The 27965-nt window shown below is 48.1% G+C and overlaps 4 protein-coding genes across 5 annotated transcripts; 2 read left to right on the top strand and 2 right to left on the bottom strand.

The window, feature by feature from the left end:
* The first annotated feature begins 418 nt into the window (after positions 1-418).
* Positions 419-7273, top strand: erlin2 (ER lipid raft associated 2). Its single transcript, XM_047016041.1, has 12 exons — positions 419-498; positions 1279-1386; positions 1511-1592; positions 1787-1833; positions 1966-2027; positions 2361-2486; positions 2713-2786; positions 4237-4295; positions 4562-4653; positions 4760-4849; positions 5161-5240; positions 5405-7273. The coding sequence occupies exons 2-12, from the start codon at positions 1280-1282 to the stop codon at positions 5576-5578; spliced, it is 993 nt and encodes a 330-aa protein (XP_046871997.1). The 5' UTR covers positions 419-498; position 1279; the 3' UTR covers positions 5579-7273.
* Positions 7274-7582: 309 nt separating this feature from the next.
* On the top strand, positions 7583-10667 carry ch25hl3 (cholesterol 25-hydroxylase like 3). Its single transcript, XM_047016045.1, has 2 exons — positions 7583-8221; positions 8592-10667. The coding sequence occupies exons 1-2, from the start codon at positions 7761-7763 to the stop codon at positions 8941-8943; spliced, it is 813 nt and encodes a 270-aa protein (XP_046872001.1). The 5' UTR covers positions 7583-7760; the 3' UTR covers positions 8944-10667.
* A 2859-nt stretch (positions 10668-13526) lies between these two features.
* On the bottom strand, positions 13527-18239 carry bmp10 (bone morphogenetic protein 10). The gene is made up of 2 exons (XM_047016031.1): positions 16822-18239; positions 13527-16490 (listed from the first exon to the last, which is right to left on the bottom strand). The coding sequence occupies exons 1-2, from the start codon at positions 17225-17227 to the stop codon at positions 15394-15396; spliced, it is 1503 nt and encodes a 500-aa protein (XP_046871987.1). The 5' UTR covers positions 17228-18239; the 3' UTR covers positions 13527-15393.
* A 1240-nt stretch (positions 18240-19479) lies between these two features.
* arhgap25 (Rho GTPase activating protein 25) lies at positions 19480-27854 on the bottom strand. Of its 2 annotated transcripts, none has more exons than XM_047016029.1 (11): positions 27641-27854; positions 24939-25141; positions 24181-24268; positions 23839-23952; positions 23346-23550; positions 22467-22599; positions 22248-22321; positions 21966-22087; positions 21241-21395; positions 20542-21089; positions 19480-20222 (listed from the first exon to the last, which is right to left on the bottom strand). In XM_047016029.1, the coding sequence occupies exons 1-11, from the start codon at positions 27678-27680 to the stop codon at positions 20021-20023; spliced, it is 1884 nt and encodes a 627-aa protein (XP_046871985.1). In that variant the 5' UTR covers positions 27681-27854; the 3' UTR covers positions 19480-20020. The 2 variants fall into 2 exon arrangements, with proteins under 2 accessions (XP_046871985.1, XP_046871984.1); XM_047016028.1 differs by having other exon boundaries at positions 27449-27851.
* Between the last annotated feature and the right edge of the window lie 111 nt (positions 27855-27965).

Raw genomic sequence — 27965 nt, 5'->3', positions numbered from 1 at the left:
CCATTCCTTGTACGTGTCATGACCCCCGACAGAGCACCAGGCAGTTTGTTAAAGGATCGTTACTGGTGTGTCAAAACAGCCTCCGGTCAACTCTGTCTTATGAATTTAATTAGTCGCCTACATTTGCAGAATTTTCTGCGGTGCATCAGAATCCATCAACGTACTGTCAGTTTCTTTTCAAATTAGGTTCAGACAGTTAAGTTTGATATCAGATCAATGAACCGAAGAATTTCTGAGTTTACAGCGGTGTTTAAAAGTAATTCTTGAGACAGCCAAGGGACAGTACCATAAATGTACCAGCAATGTACTTGACTGAGAAGGTCCAGACCAATACAAGTATTTTGTCGCCATCTGCTGGTAGCAATTGACTGTAATTGACTGTAAAACCATTCAGCGTAAACGTCACAGATACGTTATACGTAAAACGCGGAAGAAAGTCTGAAAGCAGGTGTTAGTGTATTATTTCTCCGTGTATGAACACTTGGATTGATCATACAGGTAATACAGGGTCTGTTTGAACACGTATTGTTCGTTCAAAAGTAGCAATGCGAGTGATACATGTTATTGCTAGTTTCAGCCAGCACTTCTAACGATCTACGTTTGTTACCCTCCACTTAGGTACCGATTGGACTGATTTGCAAATAGGAAGCTAGTTAGCTTACATGCTAGCGTCCTTGGCTTTACGTGAGCCTCTTGTCTTGTTATTAAACGGTGTGTCTACTGGGTTGTTACAAACACAGTGAAGATGAGACTATCAACATCGTTTTTATAAATATGACTCGTTCAAATAATACGTTTGCTATAGCTAGTTACAAAAAGCTGACAGTGAATGAATTGGACAATCCACATTTTGCGCGTTCTACAAGGTCCACGACCTCTGGCTATTATTATCCATATATAGGCTTGGTTTATTCTGTGTACTACGCTACTGGTCTGTGCCATTGCCTATGACGATGCGTTTATACGAAGATTGTATCATCGCAAAGGGTTGAGTCCTCCCTTTGGAGAAGTTACTTTTGACGCCTGCCCCAATCCTCTTAGAATGTGACAAGGTCAGCTCCTCCTGCCGATGTCTTAGCTAAGCTCATCTGAGGAGTTTAACTTGCTTGTAAGATGCTAACTCGTGTCTCACACATCTGTCGCAACCAATGTTTACGTTTTTATAGACACTCAGTTGTACTCATTTGTAATCAAATGTCTAGGCAGGGTATGCAATTACAAATATCATGCGTTAGTGGCAATCACCGTTGTAATTAATTGTTTTTCTCCACTTACTAGGATGGCACAATGGGGTGCCATTGCCTCAATTATCTTAGCTATTGGAGGTGCAGCTCTCTTCTCCTCTGTGCACAAAATAGAAGAGGGCCACACTGGAGTTTATTACAGGTAACTTAGCTTATCCCTCATTTCTACGGTTGACATTGATACTGGATTGATGTCTACTTTAATCTGTGTGCGTGTGGTGTGTGTCTGTGTGTGTGCATGGTGTGTGTGTCTGTGTGTGTAACAGAGGTGGAGCTCTACTGACCACCACCAGCAGCCCTGGCTTCCACCTAATGCTTCCCTTCATAACCAGCTTTAAGTCTGTCCAGGTAACACTGAACAACCCAAGCTACTATACCTGCGTCCTGGTAACACTGAACACCCATACTGTTCCTCTGTACAGGTGACACTGAACACCCTAGCTACTGTAACTCTGTACAGGTTAAGATGTTAAAACACATAACATGTTTGACCCTAACCCTTGATTGTGAAGTGTTAACATTTTTAACCCTTTGCCTTGTAGACCACCTTGCAGACAGACGAAGTGAAGAATGTACCGTGTGGTACGAGGTAAGATTTTCCCACTTGTTACGGATTCTCTCACCTCACCTCATCAACTAATTTACAAGAGGTGTTGGTAGTCGTCTGACCATAGCCCACCTATGATGTACACATGCCCTAATGTTGTTTTCCTTCACCCAGCGGAGGAGTAATGATCTACTTCGACAGGATCGAGGTTGTGAACTTCTTGGTACCTGCAGCAGGTAAACAAACCTGATCAAACGAACAGGATTTTCTCATATACATGAGTTGATGGGTCTCACTGTATTTACCACCTTTTGATGAAGCTGGATCCCTCCAGAAACCCTAGCAACATGACACGTTGGGTCAATCACATGAAGAAAACTAACGAAACGCATTAACTCTAATTTAAAATGATAGATCGCTCGCTCGATCATCTAGACATTGGATTTTGCGCCAGTCAAAAGAGGGAGTTCTGTTGAGACGGATATATGGAAGTGGAGCGTGGGGATGATGAACCGCTGTGTTGCGCTGCCCCGTGTGGCCTAACTGGGTGTCTGCATCCTCCCTCGCAGTGTTTGATATCGTGAAGAACTTCACTGCAGACTATGACAAGGCCCTAATCTTCAACAAGGTCCACCATGAGCTCAACCAGTTCTGCAGCGTGCACTCTCTGCAGGAGGTCTACATCGGCCTGTTTGGTAAGAAACAGCTCTGCCTGGTTCCCTTCTCTGTGAACTGAATCACACTCAGTTTGTTTTCACAGTCACTCACTCCCCCACACTTTTTTATTCCTTTCGTCCCTGGTCTTTCTCTACACCCTTCGCTCCCTCCTCCCCTTCCCTCTCATGTTCTTTCCCTCCTCTCCTCCCCTCTCTCATGTTTCCTCCCTCCTCCCTCTCTCCTTCCCTGCCCATGATGCCTCAGATCAGATTGATGAGAACCTGAAGCTGACCCTCCAGGAGGACCTGACCAACATGGCTCCTGGTCTCATCATCCAGGTGGGACTTGGGAATGAGCTTAGCGGTGGTCGTCATGGTAGTAGCTGTACTGCAGTAGTAAAAGTAGTAGTTGTACTAATATAATGTAATAGCAGTAGAAGTTGCTGTACTGTAGGGTAGTAGTTGTAATAGTACTAGCATTAGCAGTAATAGTAGCTGTATTGTAGTATTATTTGAAGTGTTAGTAACAGCAGTAGTAGCTGTACTCTGGTAAAAGGAGAGGAAGTGTTGGGGGTCAGGTGGCTGAGCGGTTAGCGAGTCGGGCTATTAATCAGAAGGTTGTTAGTTCGATTCCTGGCCGTGCCTAATGACGTTGTTTGGGCAAGGCACTTCACCCTACTTGCCTCGGGGGAATGTCCCTGTACTTACTGTAAGTCGCTCTGGATAAGAGCGTCTGCTAAATGACTAAATGTAAATGTAAGAGGTGGTAATAGCTGAATACAAGCGTGCTAACAGGAACCAAGCTGATGCTAAACAAGGTCCGCTTAATGATATCTGGCACCGGAACATTCTGTCTTGCAGTAAAAAGGGACTTATTCCCCATCCTCGCATTTTCTCTTTGCTTCAGTTTTATTGGTCCAGTGGAGCCATACAGACGTCAGTGGCATAAATCCCAGAGAACAAACAAAGGAAACAGCAGGGCTCCCTTTAGTGTTGCCAGGAACTAATAATGGCTTGTTGGCATTCAGGACACACTGTAGATCGTTTTTTTGGAGAGTTTTGTACTGTGCTGAAGTCTCAATATGTCTCAATGCTCTTTTTCATCTCCAAATCTCCCTTTAATACAGGGTTCGTACAAGGTGCTTAACGTGCTTGAAGTACCAGAATTTGACTTTTTGACATTTAAGTCCTGGAAAACCCTTGAAAACAGTCATATTAATGACGAGGTCCTTGAAAAGTGCTTGAAATATTTAAAGACAATATATATGAATTGACAAAGTAATTTTGAAATGTTCATTAAAAAATAAACATAAATACAGTCTTTTCGCTCAAAATCAACACCTCAGCCCAGCCCCCTCCTGCCAATTTAATTAAACCACCATCCGTTTTTTTCTGGCATTCTTTGCTTTGGGTTAAAGCATATGATCATGTTCTCAATGAACATGTGCGTCAGGTATTAAAGAGACAGCCGTCTAATAAACCCACTGTTGTCCGTCTCATTGATGTTAATCAAAGAACAAAAGAAAAAGAGATAATCGCTGCTCTTGAATAACATATGTAGCTTTAATAAAGATTAATTTCAAGTAAGTAAAGTATATGTTTGATATATGAGATTTCTGATTGCAGTCCTTGGAAAAAAAAAAAAATAGTGCTTGAAAAGCCCTTGAAAGTACTGGAATTTCATTATACAGTATCTGTACGAACCCTGTTAATACCAATTTAATGAAAACCACACCCATTCCTAATCTCTGCTTTTGATGATAAATCCATCTCTGATTTTTATTTTCAGGCCGTCCGCGTGACAAAGCCCAACATTCCTGAGAGTATTCGTCGGAACTACGAGCTCATGTGAGTGCAGCAGAACTCTAAATACTCCTGGCTCCCTGCAGCGTTCTCGGTTCTGTTGGTTAGGGACCTCAGAGGAAGAGGCTCTTGCTGGGAAAGTGAAGGCTTACTGTTCAATGTTTATTCAAGTCCATCTGGATGCTTTTGGATTTCCTGTTTGTATTGGCCACTTAGAAACTCTTTTACGAAAGAAGCGTTTAACCTTTATTTTAAACTTCCAGCTAAGAATACCGTTTTAATGAGGAGGCGTGTGTGTTTGAGTTCCGCAGGGAGAGTGAGAAGACCAAGCTGTTGATTTCTGCACAGACTCAGAAGGTTGTGGAAAAAGAAGCCGAGACCGAACGGAAGAGGGCCGTTATTGGTGAGCTGGTGTCAACGACGGCTTTTACAGACGTTCCTTTCAGTCGGAAGGACAGTTATGTAAGTGAATCAGGGGTTGAATGAACCTCCTTCCCCTCTTCTTGCAGAGGCGGAGAAGGTGGCCCAGGTAGCAGAGATCAAGTTCTCACAGAAAGTCATGGAGAAGGAAACGGAGAAGAGGATCTCTGAAATTGAAGGTACGTGTGCCTCTGTGTTAAACAACCATTTCAAATGTATACTTTCTGACTTCCTGGTAAAGGAGACGTTCTCCAGGGAACCATCTTCCTCAGTGTGGGAGAGAACTACCGCCGTGGAGTGCATATAAGCTTCGATGACTCCCATGGCCTTCGCTCTTCCCCCTCACCAGTTATTAACTACTTCAAGAGCCTGGTCCCAAATCTCTATGGACCTCTATGCTCGCTTTTGTCAGATTTTATGTTTTTGTCTTGGTTGTATTGGGCTATTAATGCTCTTTAACTGTCTGTGACCTTTGACCTCTGGTTCACAGACAGTGCCTTCCTGGCCAGGATGAGAGCTAGGGCTGATGCAGAGTTCTACACTGCGCAGAGGCTGGCTGAAGCCAACAAGGTAAAAGCGTTTACACACAAGGTCACACAAGTTAATTCACGCACCCGTACGCACGTATTATATGTACATATTGTACACAGAGAAAACACACACAAACACATTACCCTTCAGCTGACCCACACAACACCCGGATCACTAACCACCCCCCATCCCTACCCCTCCAGCTGAAGCTGACTCCAGAGTATCTGCAGCTGATGAAATTCAAGGCCATTGCAGGCAACAGCAAGATCTACTTTGGGAGCGAGATTCCCCAGATGTTTGTAGACTCTGGAGGTTCTTCCATCAAGGACTCTGCTGCAATGGACGTACTGGCGGAGCAGATCCTGGACTCTGACTAGACGAGGGACAGACTTCCAAGGCTGAGAAGGCTAGAGAGAACCCCCACACAGCGACACCATCCTTGGGACGGGGCGGCCTGACAGACACCCCCTCGAGTCCTGGAAGCTCCACTCAACAGTGTTGAGAAGAACCAGTGTTGCTGAAACCAAGGAATTATGAATGTAGTCTGCTGTGGTCTTTCTGTAGGCTGAGAAATTAAATGTTGAATTATTGTCAGTTTTTGTTTTTTTTCTTCTTTGTATTTGTATTTTATATTGTATTTCTTGCACAAGAATTATTTAGATACTGGATGGTATTGACCACGTAAGCAAGTGTGTGATGTATGTTTTGTCAAAGCAATCTAACTACGTAGCAATTTGTGTTTATTTTAAATTTTTACATGGACACTAATCTGTCAAACAGCCCATGAATCTTAGAGATGTTTTTTGAGTGAAAATTAGGATTACTGTTGTTTGAATTATCAAGATACTTTTGACTATTCCACTAACAAATATTTTGGAAGGGAACCCTCTTAAATTCACTCTTCTCAATGACAACCTGGTGTTGTACCATGTGCTCATTCTGATTTCCTAAAAGCATGGTTGCTGGGTGACTACCACATTTAGCCACCACAGCACGGTCTGGCTGCATAACAGTGAAGACTACTCGAATGATCAAATTGGCAGCATTCAACAGTACTGAATAATTTAGCGATGAGGAAATGGCTTCCTTGAGTGGGATGACGAGAGAGAACTGATAAATGCACTGTGGTAACCAATGTTCTACCTGAAGTCAGTCCAGTTCCCCAACTCTAACTATTATGTTGAGATGAATAGAACAGAACAGTTCTATGGCGGCCTCTAACAATGCCAACTCCAGCTGTATGCTCGGGTGGAACTAATTGAAGCTGAAAGTGCAGTCGGTCTGGTTTTAACTGATGTTTATGTAACTATTAAAGTTTCCATAATATTCAATGACTGCATTTCCAGGAGACTGAGTTTGATTGTTGTCTTGCTGTAACATGGACATAGAACTGTAACGTTTCCAAGGAAAACTAAGGACCAAGCTAAAGTTAACTATCAAGTGCTGCTCATTCCTGAAGAGACAAATCTCTTCCATGGTCTTACGATGATGATGATGCATGCTACTGAGATAGTTGACCAAACTTCTGTTTTGTTTTGCAAATAAATGTATTTTGGTTGAATTGCATACAATTGCTTAAAACTGTCTTTTATGGCTTTCTAACTGCCATATTCCCCTCTGGAAAATTATATTTGTGTGTTTTCCCTTATTAGGCTGTGTAATTGGGTAAATGGTCAGGGTGGCTGGGTTTTGGAAATACAACTGTGGAATATTTAGACTTAGTTCCTTCATTTTTAAGAGTGATATGCTTCATTAATTGTTCCATTCAAGTGTCACCTTTGTCCGTGGCACATTGATTGGGTTTTTGGGTTCTTTATCTTGCAGTTCTCTCACTAATTGGTCCGAAGGTTGAGTCGCTTCCATTTTAGTCTCCGTTATAATCACTCAGGTTGACTTGACTGATAATGACTTGAAAGGGAACTCTTTTTGCACTCGGAATTTAATCTTGAATGCGCATCCTTTTGTCATTTGGAAAAAAAGTATTTTTTTGCTTTCTCTTCTGGTGGTACTTTGATTTGGTAAGACGCATACCGCATTTTAGGATTAATGTAAAATAAAGAGGTTCTGTTCAACGATATGTCATCATTAAACATTTTACTTGGTTCTAAAACATCAGCTGTAGGCCTATTGCCCCATGGCAACACCAAAGATAAGTTATCTCTTTGATACTGTTAAGGTTAATAAATTACACCTTGAAGCCTACTCATAAAGTTGCATTCTTTTATTAGGTGTGTATGACTTTGGTGTGCCAATAAACCTTAGGTGCCTATACTGCAATCTGTTTATACGCGTAGAAGACTTACACAACAGCTGAATCATAGCAGTTCATCCTGAGCACTGCTTATTTTCGGGAATCTTTCTTCTGCAGAGACCCTCCCACCCAACCATTGTAGTAGTCAGCGCCTATTAGCAGCGCAGGCAGATAAAAACGGTTATTTAGTTGTTATACTCTAAAATAAACGTTTTATTAAAGAACTTCAAGGTGCAATTAGTTCCGTCGTTTGACCAGCGTTATCGTCATGTTATAAAGCAGGATCTAACTTCTGCAATTAAGAGACAATGGTTGGTGCTAATGTCATGAATATAACGTTTGAATATGGACGTTCAGATTATTTGACGGAGTACTCCAGTCTCCAGCTACTTTGGAATAACCTGCGAGGACGACAGAAGATACTCCTTTCTCCTTACCTACCCGCTGTCTTCGCTTTCCTCGTGCACCTAATTTTCTGCGCACCTTTCCTGGCACTTGAGACACTTGGATGCTTCTGGCCGCGGATCAATTCATACAAAATCACAAAGACTTCTGAAACGCAAAGTATGCGTCGATGGTGGGATTGTTTTTTGAGGATACTGCTGAAATACGTTTCAACTGTTATTCCTGCAACTGCGCTCTTTCAAAGTTTGAGGACTCCAGTGTGTCCCGAGCTCGCTCCATCCTGCAATCAACTTTTCTTCGAAGTCGTCGTGAGCTTACTTTTGTTTGACATGCTATTCTTTGCATGGCATTACACCATGCACCGGTGAGTTTTTAAACTGGCAAAGTTGGCTCGCTTGATGTTTTACATTTTAGTGGCTTATCTATCTGTAGGGTTTATCTATCTGGTGGGATATAATAAATATATATGTATAATATAAACATGTTGATTCGAAACACCTCGAAAATATCTAGGCCTGTAGTGCACAGTATAGTATAGTCAGTATTTAGTAGGAATATGATATTCAATATTGTATTGGAAGAGTTGGGTGCTTTCCAGGATGTAACTCTTATATGGTGCTAAACCCAAAATACATTTACTTCAAAAAACAGCATCCAAAAATATATGTTAGCACTCATTAACTTTGAGGAAATAAGAACCGGAACAGTGCCTGAACCTGTTTTCTGGTCCCTAGAGTACCCTGGCTGTATCGATGGGTCCACTATGTTCACCACCAGAACCAGACTCCCTTTGCCTTGGCTGCCCAAGATGCCAGCCCAGCTGAGCTCGTCTCCCTGCTCATCCTGGCCCTGGTCAGTGCTCACCTGGTGGGCTGCCACCCACTCAGCGAGGCCCTGTTCCACCTCCTCAACACCTGGCTGGCCGTGGAGGACCACTGTGACTACAATCTTCCCTGGGCCTTCCACAAGCTGCTGCCCTGCATGGGCGGTGCCCCCTTCCACCAGACTCACCACCACAAGTACAGAGGAAACTACGCCCCCTACTTCGTACACTGGGATTGGCTGTGTGGGACCAGGATCACCTAGCCTGGAAACCGACCAATCGATAAGATCCTGGTTCGTTTGCTCTGTCGGATGGGTCTGGACACCCTTTCAAACATGCCTTTGGCATGAAAAGTGCAGAGTCAATCACAACCGTTTATCTGATATGGGGCAGGTTGAACTGGATGCCTGTACAGTGAGGCATTTCAACCACCAAGATGGCGTTTTGTCACTCCGATTGATCGTATCTATTATATTCAATTTAACTGCACCCAGAGACATTTTGCCCGGGGCCCCTTGACAACACTCCTTGATTAAAAAAATTAACTAAGAGGACCCCTCTGCACTGAAATGACACTTTGTTCTGTGGCGTGTTTGGGAATGCCAGGGTCAAACACACATTAAACACATATAGCATTTGATCTGAACAGCATTGTGATGGTCAGTTAAACTGTTGTTTGTCTGAAGAACACCTTTAATATCTATTGCATCTATCCAACACAACTAATGTCTCACCTCACCGACGGGTGCTTTTGGTTTAGTGGCACCATGGCAACAGGAGCTTCTCTCTGGCTCCACCAATCCTTGGCAAGATACCTGAGCACCTGGCACTGTGGAATTGTACCCCAAATATCTAATCTCATAATCTCATAATAGTTTATTACCCAGTCTTACTTAAATGTTTGGTTCATGTATGCATGTTTGGGACAGAGATGAAGGAAGGAAAATATATGTCTAACAAATAGCATCAACTGTAGATGTCTCCTGTTCCGTTAAAGTTGAAGGCTTAACTAGCAGTGACTGGGATTTTGAGTCAGTTTATTCGTCTGGGAACATGGAGTGTCATCGACCACAGGGCTGTATTCATTGGCCAAACTCAAACCAGATGTTTTGGAAGTCTTGACGAAAACCAGGAGTGGGTATTATTCTGCCTTAACCTCAAACTCATGCTTTGGATGTTTTTTGAGATTTAAAATCCAATCATCTTCGTGATTGTGAGAAGTCAATGATGAGAAAGAGTTTCGGGCAACCTTCCATGCATGTCCGAATCCTCCTGGGGCCATATCAGTTCCACTTGGCTCCAGACCAGAGGAGCGTTGGTCCCTCAACATAAATCAAACAGATGTTGTGGTGTTTCGAAGAGAAAGATCGCAGAGTTGAAAGTTGCTCAAGCCTGCTATACTTCATGTGACTACCATGGGAGCTGTATAACAGAGACTCACACACCAACTCGGATCAGTTACAAAGACTGTTTACGTCCAATTGTTTGAACATAACATTTCATTGAATCCATTGATTCATTTATGATACAGCATTTTTGTTACATTTGTACTTGTTACAACTTGTGTGTAGGGGTGTACATTTCAGGAGGAATACTGTGAACTTGTGAGATGGGTGTATTTTGTCCTGTTGTCCTTACAAATAATGAACAACCGTTTCAACACCTTATGTTTGTGGTCAAGGTCACATTTGTCTCACACATATCTGCAGCAGTTATTCCTCTCTACGTCAAGACAATCACTCAAGTTCATGTTTGTCTGCCGCATGCAACGTTAACAGCTGTATTCCATTATGGGCTGCCTACAATGATTTCTGCGATCAACTCCCACTGAAATTCCTCAGAAAGCCCCTCTGGGATCCTTTAAAGTTAAAACCATGCCTTTTTGGTGCTGAATGGAGATAATTGTTTAGTCATCTGATGTGTTTACCTTATGGGTGGCCTTTGAGAAGCACTTTGATTGCCAAGCAACATAAAACATTGTGAATCGAGACTCTATTGCAGTGATTCTTAACCCCGTCCTCAGGGAACCCGTATCCTGCATGTTTTAGATCAGTGGTTCTCAACCCTGGTTCTCAAGTAACCCCTGTCCTGCATGTTTTAGACGTTTCCCTGCTCCAACACACCTGCTTCAAATGAATGGGTCGTTATCTAGCTCTGTAGAAGCCCGGTAACGAACATGCATTTGATTCAGGTGTGTAGGAGCCAACAAACATCAAAAGCATACATGACAGCTGTTACCTGAGGACCAGGGTTGAGAACCACTGCTCTATTGTGTACTGACGCCAGAGATTCCTTGATGCACCACTAGAGGTCACCATTTACATTTACATTACATTTAGCAGACGCTGTTATCCAGAGCGACTTACAGTAAGTACAGTCAAGGACATTCCCCCCGAGGCAAGTAGGGTGAAGAGCCTTGCCCAAGGATACAACATAATTTGGCACGACGGGGAATCGATCCAGCAATCTTCTGATTACTAGCCCGACTCCCTCACCGCTCAGCCCTCTGACTCCCATCTGACTCCCATCTGACTCCCATCTGACTCCCAACACTGAGTCAAATCTCTCAGACGTCTATAACTATATACTGTACTCTCTCACACTATTGCTGTCTCTCTCTCTCTCTCTCTCTCTCTCTCTCTCTCTCTCTCTCTCTCTCTCTCTCTCTCTCTCTCTCTTCCTCAATCTCATACACACACAGAAAGTTCCCCATTCACGATCAAGCAAAAGTGGTCACCACTGTCTGTGCTAATTACCGTTTGTGTGACAGCAGCACATGTACATGTATATAGCCCATGTTCATACTGTCTAACATACTGAAACAGGGAAGGTCAGTAGCGTGTGTGTGTTCGCCCAGGGGCGTAGCCAGGGGGGGTCCAGCTCTGGCCAGTCTTTTATCTGGGGTGGCACTTGATTATCAAAAACGACTATTTTAAAACTCACACACTGCATCACTCAGAGCAGCAGTTTTCGAACGGTATCCAGTGGTTAGCTGCTAGTCTCCATTGAAGCGCTGTAAGAATGCATGCACGTTGGTTTGTGTCTTGCGCTGTTGATGGGGGCATGGCCCAACATGTTGCGAATATGGGGCTTGTAGCGTAAGTGACAAATGATAATATAAGACGACTTGATGAAAAAAATGCAAATGCATTTATTTCAGCTTTATACCGTTTCTGTTCAGGAGGGGTTTTATTTATTATTATTTTTGCCGTGAGGTTGGGGGGGTGCTGGCCATTCTCTGACCAATGGTGGCTGTGGCCCCCCCTGGCCACCATGTTACCACGCCCCTGTGTCCGCCATCACAGGTTGTGAAAGAGCCGGGCGCGGCAGCGTGATGTTTATTCTTGCCAAGGTGCGGCCTTCCCCTGTAACGACTCTGGAGAACTCCGACACACGTAACTTCGCCACGTAGCTCGGACGCCAGAGTGGCCTCAGCATAACATCCTCCGGACCCTCGTCCCGGGTTCACATGCCCGCCCGTTATCTCTGGGAATCGGCGGAGGACGAGCTGAATAGAGGCAGCACCCTCCGTCATACGCCTATCCTCCCATGTCCTTATTACAGGCAATTAGGAGGCTTCCGCCCATGTAAATACTCACAAATGTTCCTCACGTTCGTGTCCCCCTCAGCCTCCTCCTCTCCTCAGAAGAGAAGGGAAGAGTGCCTTGGCATCTCGATCCCTTTAATCATACCCTCCGTTTCTTTATCGGCGATGTGCATTTTCATCTCTTTTATCCGTTCTTCTCCAGAGGTCGTTTTCCCAGAAACAGAGAAGGGATGATCTCGACGCTTGTAAACAGGCCACGTAGGCCTACACATGCTGTTGCACACTCAAAGTGCGACGGCTACTATTGCTTAATGCACATTTGCAAATTACTCCCAGATGAGATGTGCATGAAACCACCCACGCTTATACACAAACAGTCAGACCGGGATAATGAAGGGGGCCTCGTGTTTTATTGCAGATTTATATAACCATATCATAGTGTGCGAGGAGAGAGATATGTTGTTATGCATTCATAAGTTATCAGTGTTACAAAGACTTCCCATTTCAACATATTTCATGAACCCTAGCCAGAGGCTGACAGTGGCCTGTATTTCTTCAGTCGTTCTATAAATATACAATTAGCGATACTACATGCTAATCCTGGTATGCTAGCCTGTTGACATCTAGTAATTGGCCGGGGTCCTTGCCCTCTGCTCCACAGACATTTTTAGATGACCCGCACGTTCATCTGACATGAGAAGTCAGTTCTTGCTTCCTGCTGTGCTTGTTTTCCAAAAGCCTCAGTGCCATTGTTATTAGTGTGACCTTGCCAAATCTAGCAGCTTTCGCTTTGACAGGACTGCATGATACTGTAGTTTCTGTATAACAGTGTGACGAGTCTTTCTCGGGAAAGCCAGTCACAACATTCCTCCTAACCTACAGACATTTCAAATGACCCATGAACACAATACTTGAAATGAAAGTATTTTTTTAGTAATTTGACAGGACTCTATTTTTTTTGTGGGAAAGTCACAGACCAGCCGCAATGCTGGCCATCGCTCCACTTGCTCAGGAAAGCAAAACACTGCGGTTTTTCTCCCCCCCCTTCCCCCCTCGGTGTGTTGACATTGTGGACACAAGCCCCCTCAGTGAAGGGAGGGGGAGGCTGGAGGGCATCACCGTGCCAACAAAGCCTGGCATGCGCTCGACCCCCCCCCCACCCCAACAGACATTGTGCCAGTGCACAGTACACGTTGTCTGGTTTCTCTAGGAGTTGTCGGTCTCCCATATTTTCTACTGTGCTAGTTCAGTAAAAAAAATACAAGCAAGTCTGTGAACACACGACAACACACATGTAGCTTTCTCGTTTAGAGCGTAGTCGTTTATTTACTGTACATACCCTTGGTCTAAGTCGGTACATTCTCGGGTGAAAAAGGTCAACCAGACAGAGGCACGTTCTTAAAAACACAGATAGCGCCGGAAGCACGTTTACAGTGGGGCTTCTCTGCCCCTTAGCAAAGCAAACATAGCCCTGCAGCGAAACTCTTGTTTTCCACAGCCCCGCATGTGTCTGTGGATCGTCAGGGTGTCCGTCACTCAGACCCATCCATTGTGTTCATTAGCCGAGCTTCCAGTCTGTTTCCCATGGTTCTATGTTTGCCTGATGTGTGTAAACCACAGCCTGTGTGTGCTGATACTGCAGCCCTCCTGTCACCATCATGCATCACGCTGCCTGCCCCCTTCCCAGCATAATTGGGAGCAAAAGTTGTCATCTGTCTAGTGCTTGGGAAGAGCGAACTGCAGACACAGATGGTTCAGTCAATGTGAACTCGTGTGAAAATGAGTGATCGGGAAGCTGTCTAAATGCCCATGGTTTTTCTTGTTTGGCCAAACTCAACAACACAAACGCAGGGGAGAATGGACGGCAATCACCTCAGGATCAATGTGACTATGTCAACAACGCGTGTATATCCTCGTTATACCATTGTACATATTCATCTATTTACCATAGTAAAAATCAATAAATTAGTAAATAAATAGTTTTAAAATAACTTGAGCAGCAGAGGTCTGTCTGTGTTACATAGTTTCAAAAACAAAGGAACAGGCGCCCACAGTGTGTTTTTTCATGTCCACTCTCCTGCCTCATGTCAGGGAGACTCTGAATGACGACATACACAGGGTCTCTTCTGATTCACGCTTCGGCCTTGAGAGCTGTCCAAACAGAGGACTCGACTTTGCGATTGAAAGACGAGAAAAAGGAGAGACAGAGAGAGTGGGACAGAGGCGGGGGAGGAATGGAGGTTCTATAGGACAGAGAGTTCAGCCAGTTTGGTCAGGAATTTGGACAGCTCTCTTCCCTATAACCCCCCCCCCCCCCACACACACACACACACACACTGTCCCCCCACCCTTCCCAGCACCCCCAAGCTGCAGGGAAGGGCGTCCACTCCTCCAGAACTGAGTGGCAGCACGCATGCTTCTCGGCTCCAACACCTTCTTATCGCCGCAGAGAGGGGGGGGGGAGCGGAGGACAGTGGGAGAGGCTCGCATGGCATGTGACCGCGGCTGAAGTGGGAAGGGGCGGGAAGGGGGAGAGAGATAACCTCGGGAGGGCGGGGGGGGGGGGCGCAAAGCCAGGAGATCCAATCAGAATGCTGGCCGCCCTTAGGATGCCTGGTTCAGAGGCAGCCCAAATGAAGAGCAGATTGGCAGGCGCTGCACGCTCAGGGCGTCAGCGCTGGAGGTCTGGGAGGAGGAGGACAGGAGGGGAGGAAGACGAGAGTGTGAGGATCAGAGTTGAAGTAGGAGAGCCCACGCTCCCACAAGGTCCAGACAGGCCTGTCAGATCACGGCACTCGGCACAGTCAGAGCTACTTTTCTCCCGTGCCGGCACAGATTGTACAAAGGGAATATTACAAACTAAACTTGAATGCGTTCACAAAACAGCTGACACGTTCCTGCAGCGTGGTCAATCTCTGTCCTTGAGTTCCATGTCCCACAGCCACATCTCCTACCGTCAGTTCCTTCCAGCGGTTCCTCTCAGTCCTCTCACCAGATTCAGGTCGCGGCGGCTCTACAAAGTCTTCAGACGAAAGATAAAACAGCCCCACCTCTCCTCCGCTCGTCCTTCGCTTCACGTCTCCGTCCTAATGAGTCCTTTCCTCTTCCCACAGGAAGACGCCCGCGGCGGCCTTCTCTCCCTCTCCGCCGACGTGGGGGGCGTGGCCTATCTGCAGCCGCACTCCGCCACCACCATCCCGTCGTACTTGTACTTGTAGGTGACCACGCCGGTGTCGTCCAGGTAGAGGAGGGAGATGGGCTCCAGCTTGGTGGGCACGCAACACGCCCGCGCCACCTTCTGAGGGCTCTTCATGCTGACCAGCGTCTGCACGATGGCGTGCTTGGTGGGCGTGACGTGTTTGGTGAGAGGGTAGGTGCACACGCCGCTGCACTCGAACGCCTCGTAGCCGGCCGGTGCCAGAATCCAGCTGTCCCAGCCGATGTCCTTGAAATCGACGAAGAGCGGCTGCTTCTTGCACTGGTTGCCCTTGGCGTTGCGGCGGATCCTGGAGGCCGTGTCGTAGATGAGGTTGGAGCGCATCTGGATGAGGGACTCCTCGTCGTCCTCGTCGTCCTCGTCGTCCTCGTCGTCCCGCGGCTGGCCCGGCTCCCCCCACAGCCCGTTGAGGCCCAGGTCCTCCTGGAACACCGCCTCCGATGTCTCCTGGTCGATCATCTCGTTCAGCTCGCGCTTGTCCTCGCGGTGGTCTCCGCTCTGGTCGTCGGAGAAGACGATCATGAGGGGTTTGTGTTTGTCCTCCGGGCTGGATTCGATCTCCATGTCTCCTCTGGAACCCCGCCCTCGTCCTACGCCGCCTCCCCCCTCGGATGCGGGGCGACCAGCGTCCTCGGACCCCAGGCTGGCGATGTGGACCTCCAGCCTGTGGGTGGTGCCGTACTCGGACCTACGCCAGCGCTGGGCGGCGGCGGTCAGGTCGAACGCCTCCCAGCCGTTGTCTGTCTCGTAGACCTGCCGCGAGGCCAACGCCACGAGCTCCGCCCCATCTTCTCCTCCGGCTCCTCCTCCTCCGTCCCCCCGGCGGGCTTCGCCCTCGCCGGTCTTGTTGTCGTCCGTGTCCCGCCGTTCCACCTCGAAGACGGTGACCTTGCGGTCTACGCCGTCGTAGAGGTCGCGGTCGGTCTGGACCAATGTGTAGAGGCGCAGCTGGGCGGCCGTGATGCGTTCGTGGTGGGGGATGGAGATGTTGAAGAGGAGAGGGTGGACCCTCACGCTCTGGGCCCCGACGCTGCAGGGAGACGAGGCTGCAGGAGAGACAGGAACACTGTGATCTAACGCTAAAGATAAAACACGACGCCTCATGTGATGAAAATCCATACATTTTTTACTGTTGACCTCAATACAAGTAATGAAATGCTTTTGTGTTTTGATGTATACCAGCTGAAATATAAAATATTTCCAATATCTGGAAAGATTTTTCTAATGTTTCCTGTATTTTCTTACAGTAGAAATGGGAAAATATTTTATGTAATTAAGCATGCACAAGAAGAATGTTATTCTCACGTTTAACTCATTATTTGAATATGTTTTGATGGAATTCCACATAAAAACCTGATGAGGGAACCAGTTTCCTACCTTCGTTTTTGAAGCTGCGTATGATGTTGGCAGTGGGCATGGCTGTGCGATCGTTTGCAAAGCGGTTGTACAGCTCCATCATGTACTCAGGGGGCTCCACGCGAGCAGAGCCCGGGCCCGGGGCTGGGGGCCCCAGGCCCGACAGGTTGAAGGTGCTTAAAAACTGGCCCCTCAGGTTTTCAAGGAGGTTCTGCATGTCAACGTTACTGTCCTGCTCCAGGAGAGAGGGGTCTAACACCCCGCCTTGCCCATCCCCCAGTCCCGGGGCCAGGCGATGCCTCTGAGGGGTGAGGGAGATGGGGCTCCCCTGGCCAGAGAGGGCCCCCCCTAGGAGGAGAACCAGGAGAGGGAGCAGGGGTGTGAGGGTCTGGGTGAAAGACAACCCGGAGACCCTAACGTCTGCCATGGAGAGGGCTGTATATCCACGAGGACTGTCCAACAAGGACCCCCGGTGACGCAGTCTAATCTCGCAATCCTTAATCCAAAGGTTGGAGACGAACGCGTCGATGATCCGCTGGTTGTTGGCGGTTGACCCTGGGTGTGCTGCTCCTGACTCCAGGAGCTGGAGGAAGGATCAGGAGGTCGGTGCTCCTCTCACTGTGTGTGGTGGCTCCTTACACAGAGGATCTTCTCCCGGTCTGCTTCTTACGACCTTTATCCTCAAACACACCTTTTGATGTGGGTTTGTTTCAACAGTTGGTGTTCCGGATGAAGGGTGGTCGTGGCGTTGCTTCACTCGACATTGCATAGGCATCTCTTAGGTAGCTTCTCTCTGTGTATTCTCTCTCCCTTGCATTCTCTCTCGCTCTCTTTCTCTCTCTCTCTCTCTCTCTCTCTCTCTGTCCCTTATCTATGATATGGTAGCCTCTGCATTTCTCAGGGCTCGTGTTGTCCCTGTGTGTGTGTGTGTGTGTGTGGTGTGTGTGTCGTTATCTCACAACTTCCTTAATGAGGACTTTGTAAACATTGTCCTGTAGCTTCTTCCTTGTGGAAGCGATATTTTGTTTGGGTGGGAACCACGGCGATGGTCTTCTTCTTCTTATGTTTATTTGTTTGGTAAATGGTGGAAGTGAACAGACCGGAGTCTGCTCCATTGACCATTTCTGTTTGACAAAATATGTAAAAGGTCTGCTGATCTTCAATATGTCTGTGTGATTGTGTCTGGCCAGAGGAAATGGAAATGTAATGAGGTGTGAGACCCAATCAGAAGGACTTCAAGATATCAGGGCTGGCTGTCTCTTTGTAAAACATTCAGAACAAATTATGAAGAGGAAAAAAAACATTTTCCAATGCCTAGTTTTTCACAAATAAGCTAATAAGAATTGACAGTTTGAGAGCACAGAGACAGTGTGATGACAGGAAAACACAGAGACGAACACAGCTCTTTGTTGTGCGTACAATGATCCACAGTAGCAACAATATTCTCATTATCCCCCCACCCCCACCCCCACCACCACACCCTTACATCACTTGTCCTCTCTCAAGTACTCTCCACCAAAGTGGACTTCCTCTTTTGGTACTGTAAGCTGCCGCCGCACACCAACGTCAGGGAGGGTCAGGAACGGGTTATCTGGAACCCCCAGAGGCTCCAGGGTGGCTCAGAGGACCCCAGGATGACGACACAGGACGTGCATCTCCCCAGACTGCCTGTACCTCACAAGGCTCTGGAGACGGGGCGGCTTCCGGATGCCACGCTCCGCCACGGCCAGCAGAGAGGCGAGGCGGGAGAGCGCGGGCCGCTCAGCCCCCCGAAAAGGCATTCCTGTCAGATTACATGGACAGCAGAGAGTCAGAGGTGACAGAGACGGAACCCGAATGAGTCAGGAGGGAATTCCTCTTGGGTGATCAACAACCTTCTCCTCCGCTCTCACCTCATCTGTCTGGGGGGCCGGCCCTCCCGTTCCCTCTCACTCCTGAGCAGGATCACCGCTCCTGGAGAAGAAGCGATGGATTCGACTCGTAAACATCACACCGTCACCATATCCTGACCCCCCCCCCCCCCCCCCGCCCCCCCGCCCCCCCCCCCCCCGCCCCCAGTGCCAGTCGTTTCAATGTGTTGACGTGAATTCGAAATCGCCCGTCTGTTTCGACCCTGGCATTCTGCTTTCCAGTTCTCCCGCCCCCTGACCTGTGTTGATGAACTGCTGATACACACGACCAGAGCTGTGGGAAGTGACCAAGCCTTCCTTCCTCTGCCAATCAGCCGCCAGACTGACAGTTGACAGACACACTGTTATCTCTCTGCTTTGCCTTACGCAACGCTTCTGCGCTTTAAACCCCCTTCCCACCTTCCAACTCGGCCGTAGAACGCCTGATACCGCCTTGGCTCTGTCTGTCTCTGCTCCGTTTTTCCCCCTCTCCTCTCGCTTTCTTTTTTCTCCCGCTAAGCACGCGAGCCCCTGCGGGGAACGTCCTGACACAAGGGAACATTCCCACTGGCGTCTCTCCTGCCCCCAACCTACACCCGATCTGTTTTGACCCACTATCAGGGCCATGACCCTGTCACGGGAAGGAATTCTCTCATACTGGAACTTCCTCCATCTCCGCTCTCTCGTTTCTGTTTTCTCTCTGTTTTCTCTTTTTCTTCCTGTGTCTCCTCTCCCGGTTTCTCTCTGTCCTTCTGGTTCTTTCTGAAGTGTTTCAAAGGAGGAGTGCCAGTCAATCAAGAGTTGTTTATTTCATTGAATTACTTAATTTCACACATAATATTGACCACGGTAAATGAGCGAATCAGTATGCCATTCCAAAACAGAAACTGCTCATCACAGTGTGACTGTTCTAAACAAATTGAAATATTTCTATCTACGCTTGCTCCATGGAGCAATGACCTGAGCTCACCATTAACATATGCATGGTTACCAACTCTTCATCAAATGTCAAACCAAACACATTCATCCTTTCTTTCTCTTTTACTCGTACAATACTTCCTTTGATCCACAACAGCAACGAGACAGGCAATTCATCAAATGTGAAGCTTACAATAATACCACCAGGTGATCGGCTTTAAGAATCTCTTGTCTAACAAACACATCGACTGGCAACCCAATCTCCAGACCCCTGGATCTGATTTCGAAAGAGGGACCATTGGAATGAGCGTAGATGAATGAGGACAGCGTGCATCGACACTCAGCCCGCGGCGAAGAGATGCGTGGTGAAGAGATCATCAGAGCTCCCTCTGGGACGGCTGGGTGATCGGGCTCTATGTGGGAGCTTGTGGTTCTCCGGCCCGTAGTCTCTCGACCTCTCTGTCCAGCTCCAGGGTGCGTCTCTGGGCCTCGTCCCGGCCGACCTCCGCGCTCCTCAAGCGGAGCTCCAGGGCAGCTGCTCGCTGACGCTCGGCCTCCAAGGCCGTCTGGAGCTCCGCCACGGTGGCGCTCAGCTCCGCGTTCTTCCTCTGAAGACTGCAGGACGGGAGAGAGAGAGAGAGGCAGAGAGAGAGAGGAAGAGAGAGAGGAAGAGAGAGAGGGAGAGAAGGAGAGAGAGAGAGAGAGAGAGAGAGGTGGGGGAGGGGTGAGGAGTGTGTTAGGCCTTGTTTGGGTGAGGTGTGTGTGTGTTTACTCGTGTGACAATGCAACGTCCTGTATTCATTTTGCAGACACTTTCTCATACAGGTGGGGATTGGACCCTGTAACCCTGTGACCAACAGTCAGATGGTTTTACCACTAAGCTGTACACACAACCCTATCTAACACCTGTCTACTGTTTGCTGACGGTACCAACCTGTTGAGTTGAGCTGTGTTGTTCTGGCTGTCTGTCTGGTGGTCAACATTGCTGTCTGTCCTGGGCATTAACACTGGTACTGACAGGAGCGCGGGCCTTTGCTGTCGGGATGGAGCTTGGGCGTCACTGCTCACTTGGAAGGCATCGTCGGGGGCAACCATGACATCACTTCCTTTCCTGGCTTCGGTTCTGTCGCCCTCTTCTTTGGGGGTCCTGCACGTCTGATCCCCCCCAAACAGGGAGCCCCTGTGGAGGTCCAGGATCTTAAAGATGTCCTCTGACAGGGTCTTCTCCCCCTTCTCCTCACACACTTCCTGGATCTTGCTCCAGCGGTTTAGGGCCTCTGTCCTCCGGGGCACCCCTGCCAGGGGGCAGTTGAAGCTGGGGAGGGTGTGGGTGCGCTTGCGGGGGCTCCCAGACCAGGGGTCCGGCCCGGAGGAAGGCAGGGGCTGGAGGGTGTCCAGAGGAGAGGTTGGGAAGCCCTGCTGGTCCCCCGGGGGGGGCGAGTCCTCCTCCTCCTCTGGCGACTCAGACAGGGACGCCTCACACTGGGGGGGTGGGGGGGGGGGGGGGAGAGGGAACCCACAGTAGTACCTGTATTTAACATCTGAAATGGTCTTAAATGGACTCCTCGACTGGACTCCTTGAATGGAGCGTCGCAGCAATGCATTGTGGGACGTGCAGTGCAGTGGTTATTACCTCAGCAGACTCCCAGCCTACAAAGCTGCGGGGAGCAGTGTTCTTGCTGGGGTTCTTCTTGCGGGGCGGAGGGGGAACCACGTCTTTGGAGGGAGGAAACAGAGCTTCGTGCTGCCGGATCATCACAGTCATCAGCTTCTGGATCTGGGGAGTGCCTGGGGCCAATGCGAAGCACACATTTACAGGCCATTCGATTGGCAGATGCTTTCATCCAAAGGTGACACGCGAGGGTGCGTACAGAAAGCTTAGTTACTCCACAGAAGTGCAGGGTTTTAATAGGATTTCCGTGGTTGGTGCCAAGGAATAGTCTGTTCTTTAGCCAGACACATTGCAACAAGTGAATTGGAATGGAGGGCTTGTGCAAACTTGTGTACACATTGCTAAATACATGCTGTGAACCATACCAAGGCTGCTTAGTGTATTTTGTGGAGATTATGACATACTTTGGGATCAGGTGTCATCTGCTGTGGTATATATGATACTGCAGGAAGAACTCATAGACGACCCCACAAGCAACTGTGAAGCAGGCAGTAGTATCCTCCCGTTGACATGTTGAAGCCACATACAAACAGTGCATGTGGAAACCACAGCCGTAGTGCATCCTTCTAACAGTATTTCAGTGGTCAGAGTCGGGGAGTGGTCTGTGTTTACCAGGCACTGTGCAAAGTGACCCCATGTCGGCTATTTGGTCCGGTGAATGATTCGGACATGTCCACAGTACTAACCTTTCATCATGGTGATGGGGTCCTCCACCTGAGGCTTCAGGAGGTTGATCCCAATAACCGTGGCCAGGTTCTCCACGCTCATCTTGTTCACCTTGGAGTTCAGCTGCACCTCGTACAGAAACCTGGCCGGCGACAACAAGCACAAGCTGACAATCCAACATGTTGTCCAAAGCTGATGTCCAACATGTTCAACTGAAGACACCAGGACACTGCTGGCGATGTGCGGGCGACCGTCCAGGTGAGCTGGAAGACTGTGACGGTGACAGGAGGGCTGAGGCTCACCTGCAGATGTAGCTGAGGAGGTTGTAATTCTCTCTGGGAAGGAGAGAGATCTGCCTCTCCAGCTTATCGCGACCCTAAACCGACAACAAATTAAAAACAATAGTTTTTTCAATTGTTGATCGTCTTTACTTTGTTTAAGATTTGTCTAAATGTTATCTAGAGACCATTCATGTTCATTCACTGCGCCTATTTTTGGTTTGGCACCGTATGGGTTCTTACTGTTGCACTGTTCGGATCTACAAAACGACTGCTATCCAGGAAGTCTTGGTACTGGGTCCACGGCACCACCGGCTCTGGAAGCTCTCTCAGGTACAGCTTGAATAACGACGCCACCGTGTGGACGTCTGTGTCACTGCAGGCCATGACAGAGAGAACACAAAAAGATTCTTCAGTCTGTTGATTAATCCCACATGACAATGTGGTTCGACAATGTTTCACTATCTGGTGTGTACTCGTGGCTTTTACCTCTATTTTTCAATTGTAACTGTCTTTAGAAACACGATATAATAAGGGAAGGGGCATAGATGGCCTTGTGGACAAAGCACTTGGCGGCAGATCAAGAGTTTGCAGGATAAAATGTTTACCCGGACTGTATGGAGGGAGTCAGATGGCTGAGCTGTGAGGGAGTTGGGCTAGTAATCAGAAGGTTGCCGGATCGATTCCCCGCCGTGCCACATGATGTTGTGTCCTTGGGCAAGGCACTTCACCCTACTTGTCTCGGGGGGGGGATATCCCTGTACTTACTGTAAGTCGCTCTGGATAAGAGCGCCTGCTAAATGACTAAATGTAAATGTATGGATACGAGTGCCTGCTTGGTGAACACGTTGCTAAAAATGGAAGGGTGTGAGTTTTTTTTGGTGTGTGTGAGTGTTGAGAAACTGCACCCCTCCTCTTTGTCAGGATGAACAGGATGTGGGCACAGCTGCAGACAGAGAACTGAAGAGCGAGCGTAGCACCCTCCTCTCTGCTATCATCCCTCCATCTCTCTCATCTCTCTCTCTGGCCCCCGCCGCAAGAAGAAAAAAAAAACGCTGACGTCTTTCGTGTCGGCGTGCCCGTTCTCTGAGCGCTCGTCTGGGGAGGGGGGGGGGGAGTCACCTGGGGAAGCTGGGCCTCTCTCCTGCGTCGAAGGCGTCCCTGAACTGTTTGACGGAGTTGTCCTGTCCGGGAAGCCGGAAGATTCCCTCCTCGCTCAGGCCGTGCTCTCTGATGTACTCTGCACACTTCTGCGCCAGGATGGGCACCATGTGAGAGCCGAATCTCTGCTCGTACGCCAGCGTGTCGCCAAGACTCTTCCCAAACACTGGCAGGAGAGACGGGCAGGCAGGGAGACAGAGGGGGTGTGTGAGACACGTGGGGCAGTGAGGGCAACTCTGAATGTGGTCTGTGGTGTGGCCTAAAAGCCTCGCAAACCGACAAGGTTTGAGGGAAGTAAACACTCGCAGTCCAGACATGACAAAACCTGCCACTGCATATAGAACAAGCCAATGAAATAACAGTGTGAAGCCTCGTGCGACGCACGTCCAGACTTGCCCCTGCTAATCTATCCCTTTAGTACTCAGTCTGTGTCTGATATTTGAAGTGTGCAAACCTCCACTAGTTGGTACTCCGATGACCCGTCGCAGAGAGCGGACCCACTCCTCCATCTCCGTCTGGGAGGTTGCCATGAGAACGTACGGACAGCGCTCACGGTCCCCACTGCTGCCTGTCACACAGAGAATGACACAAGGGCATGTTTACATCTCGTTTGTTTTACATGTTCCATGCCCTCTGAAACCGAAGGTACATAGACCTCAACGTGACCGATAGAGAGATAGAGAACTAGAGAGAGACCGTTAAAAAGAACGAGAGGATGAGAGAAAGGGAGAGGGAGGGATAGAGAGAGAGAGAAAGTGTGATGGAGAGAGGGAGGAAGAGAATTTTGTTGACTCACGTGGTATTATCTCAAACAGGAACTTTCCTGGGTCGTCTGAGTTCAGCGGGAGCTCGTTGACTTTACTGAACCTCAGCTGGATCACTCCCTGAACACACATCCAGGACACATCACGTCAAACATTCCTAAACCTCCATCACACACCCCTAAACCTCCATCGCACCTCCCTAAACCTCCATCGCACACCCCTAAACCTCCATCGCACCTCCCTAAACCTCCATCGCACCTCCCTAAACCTCCATCGCACACCCAGGACACATCATACATCCCAGAACACACATGCAGGATAAATGCGCCATCACATCACATATACCATCACAAACACCATCCCATCACATCACATATACCATCACAAACACCATCCCATCACATCACATATACCATCACAAACACCATCCCATCACATCACATATACCATCACAAACACCATCCCATCACATCACATATACCATCACAAACACCATCCCATCACATCACATATACCATCACAAACACCATCCCATCACATCACATATACCATCACAAACACCATCCCATCACATCACATATACCATCACAAACACCATCCCATCACACACACACCACACATCCTTCCACACACAGAGAACAAAAGAAGATATTCACCACATACCCCTACTTCTACCTCCACTGCCCCTACTACTACCCGCAGGGCTTACCACAAACAACCCCAGGCCCTCCCACAAACCCCAGGCCCTCCGACCACAGCCAAGCCCAGGCCCCACCATCCCCCCTCTCACCTGGACTGGGCTCTCCTTATCGTCCTTCTGGTAGGTCAAGGTGGTCCCCCTCAGGACAAAGTAGCGCTGCTGCCAGTTCTTCACGATGGACCTCTGCTGTTTCTTCAGCCAGCCAGCCTTCACAGGCCTCTCCAGGGTGCCACTGGAGCCGGCCGAGCCCGACCCAGGGCTGCTTTCCCCGGGCATCACGCTCTTTGACCGCGCTGGTTCACCACGGGTGGGGGGAAAGAGGACACCAGCGTTAGGGATGGAGTTAGTCACACAATCTGGGTGTGAATGTTTCAAACCAGATGTCCGTGAGGTCCTCTTCTGTCGCGTCTTCCTGTTTGGTTCATTTGAATTTCAGATATCTGTAATTCACCGTGCAGTCTGAAACATGCTGAGTGCAGCTCGTTTCGTTGAGTTAGCAAATGAGAGAGTGAGACGGCGTGATAAAGAGAGAGAGAGAGTGAGACGGCGTGATAAAGAGAGAGATAGGCAGAGAGAGAGAGAGAGAGAGAGAGAGAGAGAGAGAGAGAGAGAGAGAGAGAGAGAGAGAAAAGGAGGGCCATCGTATGTATTGTATTTGCGTGGTGACCCTGATCGGAAACAGGCTGCCCTTGGCTGACCTGACACGTTTCCTGTTAAAGCAGCTAAAAGATCGTAGCTGTGATTGTTCCGTTGAGGGAAGACAGTGACATAGTATGAAAGCAGATGAATATAACCAACAATACCAAACACATAAGGGCAAGCGACCAAGCTGTGTGGACAGCGTTAACTTGTTTGGTTGTCAGTATTGAAGAAGGTAAAATAAGATTATGAGGGAGGGAGGGAGTCAGAGGTGTACGTGTTCCAGTTGTGATGGAAGAAGAAAGCGAGGGATGGGGCGGGGTGTGAGACGGGTGGTAGCTGGAGATGGAGGGATTGCGAGGGGTCTGCGTTCGCTCAGTTCTTCTGAAATTCACCGTAACCTTTAAGGCTAGATGAAAGAGGACAAGAGAAGAAGATGGCTTCTGGTTTCATAAACAGGAAGTGTTTGCATCATCGCTGGCACACACCAACACTTTGAAGGCCCCCACCTAGAACTCAGGGTATTTGGTCTATTTTAATGGCATCCTCCCTCGACGACGGGAACGTCAAACACATTTGGAAGAGGTTCGGGGCCACACACTGTGATGAAAGACACCGCACCCAGTGAGAGGACGAACCCACACTTTTTTTCTGAGGAAGCTGATTTGTCATGAGAGCAAGTATATGGGCCTGAAAGTCCCTGAAGAATTCTCAGGGACCTGGAGCATCAGTCTGAAGTCGCTGACTTTAGATCAGGCTGTTTTGCTATAATTCAGGTTCAATATTGTCACCTCAAAGACCGGTTAACGAACACATGACAAAATATAATGCACACCTGACAAGACATTCAAACCCGAAGACAACTTAAAATGACACACGGATGAGTTTACTGAATCATAGTGCCAGATGTAGTTTTGAGCTGATTTCATGTGGCCTCCATATAAGGTCATTGTACAGTTTGCATTGATAATAACTAGTCATCATCACACAGCTTTACATCGAAGGATGTAGGAAGGACATGTCTGCACTGGCAAAAAGGAGTAGTCACATAGGTTCCACTGGCCTACATACACATGCATGCATGCATGCACACACGCACACATGCATGCATGCACACACACGCGCATGCACAGACACAGAGCTGCACAGTCACATCCAGCCCTCGGGTATTTCATCAACTTCCTGTTGTGAACCGTAGGCCTTTCCTCAGAGCCGAACCGCACCTCTCCTTCACGCCTGTGATTGTGTGCATGGCTGGGCGAACGGTGGGGGGTCAGATGGCTGAGCGGTTAGGAAGTCGGACTGTTAATCCGAAGGTTGCCGGTTTGATTACTGGCCGCGTAAAATGGCGTTGTATCCTTGGGCAAGGCATGTCCCTGTACTTACTGTAAGTTGCTCTGGATAAAAGTGTCTGCTAAATGTATGTGTAAACGACAGCAGCACAGTGGAGACGAGGCTAGATGGGCATGCTGTTACATGAGGAGAAATAATAAAGCTGGACAGTGGTCCCACTAAGCTGAAAGAGATGCAGATCCTCCTTATATCACACACCACCACACGCAACGTTACAACATCTCCAGGCAGCTTGTTGGTAGCTTGTGTTCTTCTTACAGTAAGATCGGACAATAGTGCTCATAATGGATCTGGATGCCCCAATCTTCCAGTGATGAAATGTAGAACATTCGAGTGTTTGATCGACCAAAGCAAAACAGAATACAGCTGAGGAGAGGCACAGACCTTGAGACCGGTACACACACCTGGACAGTGTTACAACACGGCACACCCACAACACACACTTCTTCAACGCCAAAGAAAAGCCCTGTCACACTCACACACACACTCGTCCACACCCGCGTACACCATCCATCTGATGCTATGATATACGTGGAGACAAATTCATCATCCATGCTGCCCCACTGTCAGCGGAGCAGCTTTGAGTTCAGGTTTGTGGATAGACTTACTGATTCTGGCTGTGTCAGCTTTGAAGGTGCTAAAATCCCAGTTTTTTATCTTCAGTGACATTATCCTTGCTTCATAGAAAAAGGTTTGTATTTCCCCCATGCACACACACACACACATACACACACTCTCTCTTTCTCTCTCTCACACATACACACACACACACCTCGCACGCTCTCTCATCTGTACTTTACCTCTCCGGCTTGTCAGACTCAAACCTTTTCTGTATCTCATTTCCTACTTCCTGTGTGCTGATCATTCTTCTTCTTTTTTTCTCAACCCCCTTTTAGACGTGTCCTTTCATGTTCTATCCACTTCCCTGTAAGGCAGGTACTTGTTATGGCTTTCTAGTATGTGACCCTGTGCCTACAGCTTCCTATCGGCTCAGACTTACAGACAGCCAGGATTTATAGTGTCAACATATTATTCACCGGTGTCTGTGACGATTTTCTCTTTCAAATCGAGGCTTTTGTTTCTGGGTAGCTGAATTCGAGCTCTAGCCACAGATGCAGTTCCTGA

This window comes from Hypomesus transpacificus, unplaced genomic scaffold, assembly GCF_021917145.1.
Source record: "Hypomesus transpacificus isolate Combined female unplaced genomic scaffold, fHypTra1 scaffold_31, whole genome shotgun sequence".
Lineage (NCBI taxonomy): Eukaryota > Metazoa > Chordata > Actinopteri > Osmeriformes > Osmeridae > Hypomesus > Hypomesus transpacificus.
The sequence above is the reverse complement of the archived record's forward strand: the minus strand, read 5'-3'. Positions and strand labels throughout refer to the sequence as shown.